Source organism: Macrosteles quadrilineatus, unplaced genomic scaffold, assembly GCF_028750875.1.
Source record: "Macrosteles quadrilineatus isolate MER2022 unplaced genomic scaffold, UCM_ALF_1.0 Scaffold_2__2_contigs__length_208266976, whole genome shotgun sequence".
Classification (NCBI taxonomy): domain Eukaryota; kingdom Metazoa; phylum Arthropoda; class Insecta; order Hemiptera; family Cicadellidae; genus Macrosteles; species Macrosteles quadrilineatus.
This window is the reverse complement of record NW_026542595.1, coordinates 14,914,906-14,927,919: the sequence shown is the minus strand read 5'-3', so window position 1 is coordinate 14,927,919 and position 13,014 is coordinate 14,914,906. Positions and strand designations below refer to the sequence as shown.

The window sequence follows — 13,014 nt, the reverse complement described above, 5'->3', positions numbered from 1 at the left end:
CCTTTGCTGATGATATTTGTTTCCTCGTTTCCTTTCCCATAGATTTGATGACATGACAGCAAAGTTGCAGTATTTGGAAAGTGAACAATCTACAGGCTTAAAAATAAATGCAAAGAAAACAAAATCAATGAGGATAAATGTAGCGAATAACAACAGTTTCAGAATGTCAGATGAAGAAATGGAAGAGGTGGACAGATTTACATATCTGGGAAGTGTCTTAACAAGAGCTGGAGGAGCTGATGAAGATGTAATGTCAAGAATTACTAAAGCTAATGTTGCTTTTGTAAAGCTGTATCCAGTGTGGAAGGCTCGTGACATTTCGACCAGAACCAAGTTGAAGATATTTAGTAGCAACGTCAAGTCTGTGTTGCTATATGGGTGTGAGACTTTATGGGGGGAAGGTATCTTTATCTTTGACACAAAAGCTACAAGTTTTCATCAACAGATGTTCGAGGAAAATACTGAAGATCTACTGGCCCGAGGTTATTTCAAACAGAGAGCTGTGGAAAGCTACAGATGAAGAACCTGTAGATATACAGATTAAAAACCGCAAGTGGCGATGGATTGGACACACTCTTCGTAAAGATCCAGATGCTGTAGAGAGGCAGGCCTTGATCTGGAATCCCCAGGGGCATAGACGAAGAGGAAGGCCTAGAATGACCTGGAGAAGAACTATAGAAGAAGAAATAAAAGATGCAGGTGAAAACTGGAGGGAAGTGGGAGCCTTGGCTGCCAACTGAGTCCGATGGTGATGTTTCGTGGAGGCCCTATGCTCCGTGCAGGAGTGAAAGGAGATAAGTCAAGAGTACCTGTTGCTCGAATTCGAGCAATTGCTAAGTATTACAGGTGTAGTATATAAAAATATGTTAAAATAGTTATATTTTAAGAGGGATTTGCGAGATAGAACTTATTGCTTATTTGGCCTTAAATTGCTCTATTTTAAGCCCAAATTTTTTCCGGACCCACCCTTGCTGAACTGAAAGGGACCGCGCCGACCTTGGACAACGACACACGCGGACAACGTTAAAGTTGGACAGATTAAGTTTCCAGGGTTGTCGTTTGCGTGCAACGTTACCCTTGGACACATTTGAATGTGTCCAGATTCGTCGTGTCGTGCAACGCCACCCCTGGACAACTTAAAAACTTGTCCAGGTTCGTCGTTTGCATGCAACGTTAAACTTGGACACATTTGAATGTGTCCAAGGGTAACGTTGCACGCAAACGACAACCCTGGACAACTTAAAAACTTGTCCAGGTTCGTCGTTTGCATGCAACGTTAAACTTGGACACATTTGAATGTGTCCAGATTTGTCGTGTCGTGCAACGCCACCCCTGGACAACTTATAAATGTGTCCAGGTTCGTCGTTTGCGTGCAACGTTAAGCTTGGACACATTTGAATGTGTCCAGTTTCGTCGTGTCGTGCAACGACGAATCTGGACATTTGTCTTAAGTCTCTTGTTTTGGGACCTGACTGTACATTCTACCTGTCAAAGTCCATTGTTTGGGATTTCGACCAAGGCCCCACTAGAAAAACACGCCATGCTGAAGGTTCATGACGTCACACTAGTGGATAGATTCACTGCAATATCCCATATGTTTTAGGTAATAAAGCTGGCTGTTTTCAGATTTTACGGTTACATTTTCGTACAACTATCGACCACTGTGACGTAGTGTTGCACATAGTCGGTATTTTTGCATACATAAAAGTAAACAAATATTTTCTATTCCCTACGGACGGAAAAACTAACACTTTATCGGAAAACAACACATGTATGTAGTATAAGTCTATTTTTTAATCGGTGAATAGCAAGAAAACTTAATCGCTGAACGTTAATATTTCGTGCTTGGTGACTGGCGCATGTCTGGAACCGCCTTAGGATAAACAAAATGCATCCCTCAGGCTTTTGTTTTGCGTTGTCCATGTTTGTCGCCAATCTTTCAGATCAGTTGAACTATACTTTTTCTGTTTTCATAGCTTAGTACTATTTTTAATTTTCCGGATATTATGGATTAAATATGAATGAAATAATCATGACAGTATTAATAAGATTACATATATCGTAATATAGTTTCGGGCGACTATTTAAAAATATCTGTTTGGTTTTCAAGCCTCTTCATTTCACATAAAATTATTTTTGATCGGAATGTGTGTATTAAGACCAGACTTTCTTATTATTAGCATGTAATTATTGTATATGTTGTCCATACATAACTAATATGAAACGTAGATTTCTATCTTCAAACGTGACTTAATAAAAAATAAATAGTAGTTCAGGTTTATTTAAAAAGTATCGGTGCTATTTGCACATTTTCACACATTTTGTGTGACTGCACAAAAACGAGTCATTCGTATTTCGTTCATCTCAAGTAATTGAAAACCATTGTAGGCCTAAACAAACTCGCATTATTGACACGGTAAAAATTACCAACACAAAAATTCTGCATTTAAAAATGGTATCATTACAGTATTATCATTTTTAAAGCTGCACCATATTAGGCTATGGCCTAAGAGTTGATGTTATAACGGTTAATCACATATTTTTTAGTTTATTGGCCTATATTTAACATCGGATTTCCTCTACAAATTAGACTCATCATACAGTTTTGTGTTAGGCCAAAAAAGGTTACGTTCATTCAAAACTAATGAATTCCACTGATAATAAATCTACTGTCAGAAATAAGTATTTTTGTATACATAAAACTGCAAATAAACACTCCGAAGACTCTAAGATGTGATTTTCAGCTGTATAATGTATTTTCTAATGCTGATTTTAAGGACTTGCAAAAAAAAAATGTCATGGTCTTTACTTTATGCTCTTGAGTCTGGAGCATAAGTGTTAAGAGGTTAGTTTTCTTACTGAATCTCATTAAAAATATGTCTAACGAAAATAAAACAATCATGTTTAAGGTAAACTAAACTATTAATCTGGAACTCTAGTTAAACTATAAAACATATACCTTGCTTTACGTGTAAATCATGTTTATTTAAAACTAGCTAAGTACCCGTTCTACGCACGGCGATAGTGTAGTCCTCACCATTGAACACTTTATCCAATTTGACATTTCCATTAACAAAAGTGCTCCTGACTTTTTTCGTGAAACACTGAGTAATAAAGACATTAATGCGTCACAAACAGACATACACACGAAAATTCAGAATTTAATTAGTTAAGGAATTTGCTACAATTTAACCATAGCAAAGTACATATAAATCAGTAAGCGCCGTCAATGAGTGGAAACCTAATTTGTGTAAGCTAGTGACGACAATGATTTTAAAAAATGTAAGTTTCCCAGCCCTAAACAGCACTGATTCAAGGTTTTTCCCGGTTATCAAAAACCAGGAACAATTTGATACACAAAGAATCTGGGTGGCGTCGTCCTGTAATCCAGCTACTGGGAGGTCACAAATTGTGGATATTTATAGGGATGCACTGTGGATGCGATGCTCCCTGGTGTGGATTAACGTCCGCACTAGTGAGTACTACGACTATCCGCAGTATTATCCTGAATAATTAGACCAATTCGTAAATTACAAGGAAAAATGTGGTTCGGATTCCACTATAAACTGTAGGTCCCTTAGTTGCCATTAGCTGTATGGGCTATTAATTAACAGCTGTGTCTAAGGAACATGTCGGCCTTAGTCACTAACAAGACTACAAGATCGCGCCACTCATCCTACACTCATCCTTCACTCATATTTGGGTTAAAATACGCACATAGTGGCGTCCCCATCTTAAATAATTGAATTGAATCTCCGGTTCCTGACCTGGATGATGCCAAGTTATTTAATTTCATTTGCGGTTACACATTATTGCACTTGCGATTAATTAAATCCGTTATGTAAGGACAATTTTTTTTTATGTAACTTTGTTTGGCTTTTATTTCAAAACGTGATTGAAATTGTTGCGGTATTTGTAAACAACATAATGTAAACATATCAGTGACAGCTATATTTACAAAGTAGTGAGGCCATATTGTAATGGCTAAAGACACACCCGCCAACCCCGTGAATACATAAAAATGATTTAAAGTAGTGAGGCTATATTTTATTGGCTAAATACACACACGCTAACCCCGTGAATACATTAAAATGATTTGAATCTTGATTTTATGTACTCTCGTTTTTCCGGAGATGGCCGCGTAAAATGCCTTCTGGGCCGTGACAGACAGAAATTGAGATAAGACTTGTTTCGGCTAGTTTAATGTATAACACGTAAAAGTAACCAAAAAAATATATAATTCAGAGAAAACTATAGTTTTATTTATATCGATTTTCCAGTATTATTTGATCTGTGATCATCAGACGAATGTCTGTCCTCTCTACTATGTTTATTTAGTATATTGGCTCGATTGTAAAGGTATGGTATGATTAATAGTTTTATTTACTTTTACGTCATTTTGTAACCATCATGGCTACCCACAAGGTCAATGTTACAATTTAAAAACTTTGAGTTACTTTTACATTATATAGGCATTATTAGAAATTGAGATTGTTTTGTTCAAAACTTTCCAAACATTTGTCGGAAAAGCTTGGTAAGTTTGGCAAAAATATGTTTAGCCGTTATTGAGTGTGATAGTGTTACAAAGTTTTACATTGAAGCCGATCCCAAAGAGCTTTGCTTCGCTCCGCTCAGTTATTACAATCGAACTAGTAAACCTCTGGTTTACATGAATCCTGTACAGTAGACCCCCTCTTAACCGACCCAAATGGGACCGGACCTAGGTCGGATGATTCAAAAGGTCGGATAAAACGGGCAATCCCTAAAATCATAACATAATAAAGTGCTATTCATTTGGAATTATATAATCATTATTTTGAAGTCATACTTGCATTATTTATAAAATAAACTACTCTTATCTCCTTTTTCATATTGATAGAAATGTCACAAATAAACACAAAACACGGTTAAGTCAAATAGGCCTACTTTCAGTAGAATATATTATAATACTAGGCAAGAGTCAATAAAATTCCTATTTCAATAACTTTACTACTGTAATGTAATAATTAATGCTTTCCAAATACATCGTAATACAGTACAGAACCTTTTGTCGTCATTAAAGATACAAGCGACCATTTTGTTACAAGACAGGACGTTTATTTATAGCCTCTCACTGGAGGCTCGAGGCAAAAAAACTATCTTGACCTTGGAGTTGTTAACACCCCTTCCCTGCCCTCCCTACAAGTTGCGTTGTTTGTTTACTCCAGCGATAAGATAATCAGTTCTCAAAATCGTAACGCACTTTATGATGTTATAAATTTGCCGCACAGATAACAAATCAGATCAGATGTGCTCGAGCTACGTACGATGATGACAAACTGACAATAGGCTATGCTATATTTTTTGTGATCTTCACAAGATAACTTATTGTTAGTCATATCCTGTGGAGATAAGCGTATGGTTCAGTTCTCATCGCCCAGCGTGGGAGCGGAAATGCTGAGATTCCTAGAAAGCGGCGGTTAAACCGAGCTGCTCTCAAAGCAAGGTCGGTTAAAACAAACTGTATTATTTTACGATCAAAGGCGGATAATCCGATTATCGGTTAATACGAGGTCGGTTAAGAGGGGGTCTACTGTATACAAAATAATAATTTCATCCTAATATTATCGGTTCTCTTTATATAGATTATCAGGTTATTGTTTATTGACCAGAATCGTCCAAATAAATTACATTGTTAAGACTGACTGACTAATAATGCACTCTGATTCGGATTCTTTGACCGTTAGAGAGTTATTTTTACCCGCGAGTCTGTGACATGAGTTAGATATGTACCGATTGTACTGGTACCTTTAGATGAGACAACTAGCATAGATGAAGTACTAGTATGTTTCAGAAATCTGTACTAACTAATTTGTAAAATTGGTAACTAAATGAATTGTTCTAAAAGTAATTTCAAAACACGTCACTGATTGTAAATAAACTATAACGTAAAGATAAAATTGAAAGTTGATATGAAGAACATTACTCTAAACAGGTCACCATTTGTTTTCAGATGACGTATTATATCGTTACACCATGGTATTTGTTAAGTGATCTTTGCAGTAAAATTTGAAACGTGTCCAATATCATACAAACCAGTGATTTGGATTGTTTTGTATAACAATTTTCCAGTTTATATTTAGAATCTCTGATATCTCATAATTAATTTTACTTATTTAAGTTGTTCATTTTTGTGTTTAAATGCAAGCAAGACACTTCTCTCGCTACAATAGAAGGCCTAGTGGTAAATAGTTATTAATTCTTCCAAATACATTATGAGCTATTTAAATGTATGATTAATTGGCCAGAAGTCAGACAGCATCTTAAAGATTTAGTCTCAAATGCAACATCTGTTATGATCTGGAACTAAGTTTATATTTTCCACTACAATTTTCTTACAAATTCTAATAACCAAAAAGCTTGTAGTATTATGTTAGCCATTTTATGACTGACACTTTTGTATGCTGAGGTGGCCACTTGGCAATGGTAGGTTTAAACTACTAGGTGGCGTTTGCAGAAGCATCCACAAAATTGAGCGGAATCATCAAGGGTTCATAATATATTATTTTTGTCATACTACATAAAACAGTCGTTTTTAATGCATGCGTTGCGGGTCTTAAGTAGCATTTTTACTCTTTAGGGAGTAAGAATCATTTTTAGGCCTCTATGGAGTAAAAATCAGCTGTTGTCAACTCAGTTGTAAATTTCTATCGTAAACGATTGCATATATCGAAAATATGTATCGATTCGTGCTTCGTAACCATTTTAACCTACAGTCTACAGTCTCTTCCCATAACATTTTAGCATTACAGATACATTAATCAATTCCCACACTCAACACTGCTCACCTTTATTACTTCCTTCACCACCCCCTACGTCCGTGCTATATCCGTGATTCGCAACGAGAGAGAATATGTTCCATAAATATACTGGATGAAAAGAACCAACGAATAAATAAACACAATTTCGATAGATCAGCAGCCTGATCATTTTCAAATTACTTTTCGTATAAATTTATACGATATAATGAAATAAATTACGTTATACATTTGAAAATTCCAATATTAAGTGTATTCATAAGAATAACGTAGAAACTTTTAAGGCAGGCAGGGCAGAGCCCTATGAGAGTACTCTTATGGAGAATGAGTGAACTGTTGTTGTTTGCTTGTTTATAAACAAAATTTGATCAAATTTGGAAAATGTATTTATTTATACTATACTGTCAATGTCAACATTGAACTATAAAAACACCTTACAGCCTTCCCTGTAGCAGCATACATAAAAACTCGTTAAACTAATGTTATAGTAATAGACTAATAGGGAATAAATATTTCATTTTTAAGGAGATATTTTATCGACAACACAGTCAGACTAAAGTAAAGTAGCTTTTAGTCTGCAGGTTCGTTGTGGCGGGTGTAGTTATAGTTCCGTAACGGTTTTGCAAAGTATTACCCGTAGTGGATTCACTAACGATCTCAAATACACGCCTGATATGTTGTCATTGTGTATCACCGCTATTTTGCTGCTTTGTTCAAATAATCCTCAAACGAATCAGTTTTATTTTTTCAACCTATGTAGGTACGATATGTGATCGTAGGATACGATAGACTGCACATTGTGAAACAGGTTTAGTCGAGCAGGATCCATTTACACATACCGTAATTAAATAATCCTTGTTTTGCCACGAAAACGTTAAAATCTAAGGCATCTGTTTGCTTCATTTTGTTAGTTTATCCATGATAGAGGTTGACGACTGATACGTTCAATCATTGAAAAACCAAGGACAAACCCCCAGACAAAAACACTCCACATATTTCGTTTCTATAAACCATTAACAAATTTTGATTTCAGCCGCAGCTCCATATTGCAAATGTATGTTTTGAAGATTCAAATGTGCCAAAAAAAATGGACAGCTAATTACTATTGAAGGGCACTAAAAATCACTTAAATATGGCAGTTTTAAAATGAGACTTAATTAACTTTTCTACGACATTTAGCAACACGTATATTGAACAAAAGCTGTAGATTTGAACCGTCCGTTTGGGACACGGTGTATCCAGGTCCCATAGGTTTTAATTTTTTATTAATATCCAGCAAACATTTACAACGACCAAATAAACATGCAATTAAATTTCCGAATTTATAATGTACAATGTGTTTCGCGGACTATGAGTCACTACAACACAGTGTATTAGTAACAGTGTGTTAGAAAGAAGCCTTGTAACAATAAGGCGTATTCACGGCATTTCTGTTTTAGGAAGCTCATTCAGAGTTTACCAACCGAGCGAGACTGAGAATTTGATGAGCCTGGTGTACAGTCTATTCAAAAACTAAAAGTGTCCAGGTTCGTCGTTTGCGTGCAACGTTACCCTTGGACACTTCTGAATGTGTCCAGTTTCGTCGTGTCGTGCAACGCCACCCCTGGACAACTTAAAAACTTGTCCAGGTTCGTCGTTTGCATGCAACGTTAAACTTGGACACATTTGAATGTGTCCAAGGGTAACGTTGCACGCAAACGACAACCCTGGACAACTTAAAAACTTGTCCAGGTTCGTCGTTTGCATGCAACTTTAAACTTGGACACATTTGAATGTGTCCAGATTCGTCGTGTCGTGCAACGCCACCCCTGGACAACTTATAAATGTGTCCAGGTTCGTCGTTTGCGTGCAACGTTAAGCTTGGACACATTTGAATGTGTCCATGTTCGTCGTTGTCTGCTTTTATCGTTGTCTGATTGAGGCGGTGTCTGCTTTTAACGTAGTCCACGTTTAACGTTGTCCAACTTCGACATCGTCCCAACTGAAATCCTGGCTACACCACTGTATCCAAGGCATTTGACTGTGTCAACCATGATAACCTTTTGATAAAGCTAAATATTTATAACTTTTCAAAAAAAAATCTGTCTTATGGTTGACTTCATACTTAAAAGCAGTTTTCAAAAAACAATGATTTTAAAAATAATGACAAATCAATATCAGAATGGGAAAAGATTACAGTAGGTGTTCCTCAAGGCTCGATTCTTGGACCTTTACTCTTTATTTTGTATATAAATGACTTGCCTAAAAATGTCTCTAACAACCTTATCTTATATGCCGACGATACAACTGCAGTTGTCAAATGTAAAAATGATTCAGAATTATCGCTGAAAGTTAAACAAGCCCTATGTTCAAAGATGGCAGATGTTCAAAGATTTTCAAAATTAGCCAATTTCTTTAAATTAAAACACTATTTTAAATCTTTAAAACTGTTATTTTTTAACGGATGGTCCTTTTGAAGTGCGGTATACAACATTCTTCTTTGCTTAAAATGTCCTTTAAAATGATGTCAATATCAACATTATGCTTACCCACAAGCTTACCCAAAGCTTTCTGCGACACAAGGAATCAATGGAAGACAGCGAGGTTCTTTATCTAAGAATTCGTGACAAGTTTTAACTGTTGTATCATCAAAACATGTACAGCGAGATGTTGTTAAGATTACCTACTGACTCATCATGGGCCATGCCCTGTTAGATGATGAAAGTCAGCAATAACCTTAAAAAAAATTAGTTTGTAACATAGGGTGGTAATAAGTTTGCAGTTTGCGGAATTGTATTCTACATACAATATAAAACATCATTCAACATTCTAACATATTCTACTAAAAAATACCTTTAATTTTATGTGCATATTGACCTATGCTTCCATTTAGATTTTCTTCCAACTCCTTGTGGGCCGTCCCCCTGAAGAGTTATTGGATCACTGAATATGTGTTAAAATAGAGTTTAATGCCTTGCAACTTTGTACGAAGTATTTATTGTAGCTCTATCTACATTATTTTTTTAAATATTTAACTGTCTTCGGACTTTATTACCACCCTGTATATTCATTCGAATGAGTGTAGGACGTAAACTAAAGTGCAGCTCGTTTGAGTTATATATAGATAGATATCAGATCAAATAGCTCGTAAGCTGTAAGCCATACCTTTTACTGACACTTTGTATCCCATAGCTTCTGCAGGACCCTCGTCAATTTTAGATAGATGTATAAAAGGCACAAGATTTTCACCATCCCAATGAAAAATATAAGGCCACTTATTCTTTCTCCTCAACTTCAGTCGTGGAGACTCATCTGGTGTAGTAGACTTAAAAGGAAAGCTTGCTGCGACACAAGGAATCAATGGAAGACAGCGAGGTTCTTTATCTAAGAATTCGTGACAAGTTTTGACTGTTGTATCATCAAAACATGTACAGTGAGATGTTGTTCTACGTTTCCTCTTCAAATTTTTAAAAAATATTGCTGTAGGCATAGGTGAAGTCTTTTCTGAATCTGTAGTACTTTGCTCCTCAAATTCTGGCGTGTTACAAGCTTCACAACTTTGATTTAATAAGCCATCTTTCATTTCAAGGATGCATTGGATTATTATTTCTGCTTGTGGAGTGTCCTTCACACTTGAGTAATGTAACATGTTTCTAATATCGAATGGTTTTAGATCCTTAAACCGAACAGTTCTTAATAACAAGAGTGAAAAGAACAGCCTATCTTCTGGACTGTATTCAATCCAGTTTACTCCGGCTTCAAAAACCTCAAATTCCCCCACTGTGGTTCTAAGCCTATCATCACTTAAATAATCAAAAACTTCATCTGCTGTAAGGTATAAAAAGTGTTCTGTCTTTCTGACTTCGCTAAAATTCCATAAAGCTAATGTCTGAGTCTTTTTTTTTAAATCGGTCAACCCCAATTTGTCAGCTAAATTTGCAGTGATCAGCCATGTCTCCTTATTCAACCATGAACATACTATAAATTGAATGCATTCATTTTGCAGCCTACCAAACTGTAACATACAGGTGGTTTCCAATATATGTAATACATTACTTGCTCTGGTAAAATCAACTTCATTTCCATTTAAAGTCTTTAGTATAAAGTCTAAGGCTTCAGGATCAACTCCCTAAAACAAAAACCAAATAAATTCAAACAATAATTTTAATGGATTAAAAATTATTAAATTATCTGAATTTAAATTGCATATGCTTACCATAGTGATTATTGTGAGCATTCAGTTTCTTACCATAATATTTATGCAGCTCTTCAAAGTCTTACGACCACACATCCAATGTTTGTAAGCCAAATCTCCCAGATTCATTGAGATAGTGGTACTGTGATCAAATTAACTCAACACGTCACGTACGCCCACAGGGTTGAAGAGGATCAAAGAAAAAATGTGGGATGTTTTTAAGGCTGAGGGGAAGAAATGGCCCACTTTATTTCATTGTTTCAAGTCAAAGTCGCCACTAACTCACATCACACTTATGCTACAACTATCATCTACATTCTCCTTCACTGAACCAGTGGTGTATTATTATAGGCCTATGTTTAACTTGTTTAAAATTATGTTTTTAAAAGTGTTATGTTAGGATAACATTCACATGACTGATCCTGGAGCAGTGCATGTTTGAATTTCCAAGAAAGGGTTACACCTTCCCACATCATTATTTAAACAGTTTACCAAAATTCATTCTTAAACCAGGGAACTACTTTCCACCTACTGTACAGTAATTTGATGTGAGTAATTTGACTTCCGGTGTCATGGCGGTGGATAATGGTCTAGCTTTGTGCAAGGTGTGTGAAAAAACAGTGAAAAGTTCTGGTATGGGACTCCAGTGGGGGACGCGGAAAGGTCGTCCCCGGAAACATCACCCACCTACGTCATATGACGTCAGAGACCGGGGGGTGATGTTTCCGGCCGCGGACACTCAATTTCAGTTGCAGCATGCACTCGTCGATATGACGAGTTATTTTAGAGTTTGCGTATTAATTAGATAATTATATCCACTTATCATATACAATTACCAGATTTTCTAATTACAATTTATGTTAACCGGATACGTTACCCCGATCGTTTTCAAAATGCACACCCCGGAAAGGTCCCCCCCTGCCATGATCACCCCCGTTATACCTGCTGTAGGGCTTGGGCTCGTGACTCGAGCCAGCTATTGTTTACAAGGGTGGAGACTGTCCCATATTACCACCGCTCGACTGAACTCTCGTGAATGTGAAGGATTTTAACTTGCATGAATGGGAAGGATTTTATATTATTACGCAAATTTTGTCGATATTAAGATAAATACAAATTAACACTTCAATATTGTGCTTTCTCTAGACATTTCCCGTTAATTTTATACATCAAATGAATAAATCTTACTAATATTATAAATGTGAAAGTTTGTGTGTTTGTTTGTTTTTTTTTGTTTGTTTGAAGTTCAATCACGCATTAACTACTGGACGGATTGGGCTAAAATTGATATGATAATAGCTCACATTCCCGAATCACATATATGCATATTCTTATTTCGAAAACCCTTTCGGGCTCCGCCCCAGTGGCTCTGTAGTTCCCCATGTTAACCTTATGAGTATTCATATTTAAAGGGAATTAAAGAATTTAGTCAGCTGTTACAACTAACAAAGTTGGTTCTATGATATGCAAAAGCATTAAAAAGTTATAAGATTTACCAACAGGTTGCAGCACTATTATTTTTGTCATGCATAAAAACAGCAATTAAACTAAGCAGCAACGAACAACTGTGATACGCAATGAGAACTGTACAAGTAGGATTGTTTACAGTTATGTTTATGTTTTTAATTTCATGAATAATTTGTGATAGTTTACAAATTTATCGTAATTTGTTTTTTTTTTTTTTTTTTAGGTGAAGCGGTAGAACATTATGGCTATCGTAGATGTGTAATACTATAGTATACCTATACCGTAAATTTAAGTAAGCAAATTTTATCAAACTGTGTCCTCCCCCATTGCAAACGCAAAGCTCGAGTATAACTTTACTGCAATAAGCATTTTATACTTATACGCCAACCCCGTACGAAGGACGGATACTCTGCTAGTTACATATAGTTTTTTTCCGTCAACGTACAAAATGTATTTGAAACACGTGGAAATGAAATAAAATGTTTATAGTAATATAAGTAAATAATTAAGTAAGGAATCAACTCGTAATAATATGAGCATGCTTTAACCACGCAACATCATAATACATTACACACT

At 35.9% G+C, this 13,014-nt stretch overlaps 1 protein-coding gene across 3 annotated transcripts in view; it reads right to left on the bottom strand.

Annotated features, from left to right (window-relative positions):
• LOC128985713 (kelch-like protein 38) overlaps window positions 1-13,014 on the bottom strand; it is a 64,602-nt gene that overhangs the window by 32,180 nt on the left and 19,408 nt on the right. For all 3 annotated transcript variants that reach the window (XM_054405516.1, XM_054405515.1, XM_054405517.1), the window contains exon 2: window positions 9,942-10,905. In XM_054405516.1, the coding sequence (XP_054261491.1) occupies window positions 9,942-10,905 (964 nt within the window). The remainder of the gene's footprint in view (window positions 1-9,941; window positions 10,906-13,014) is intronic.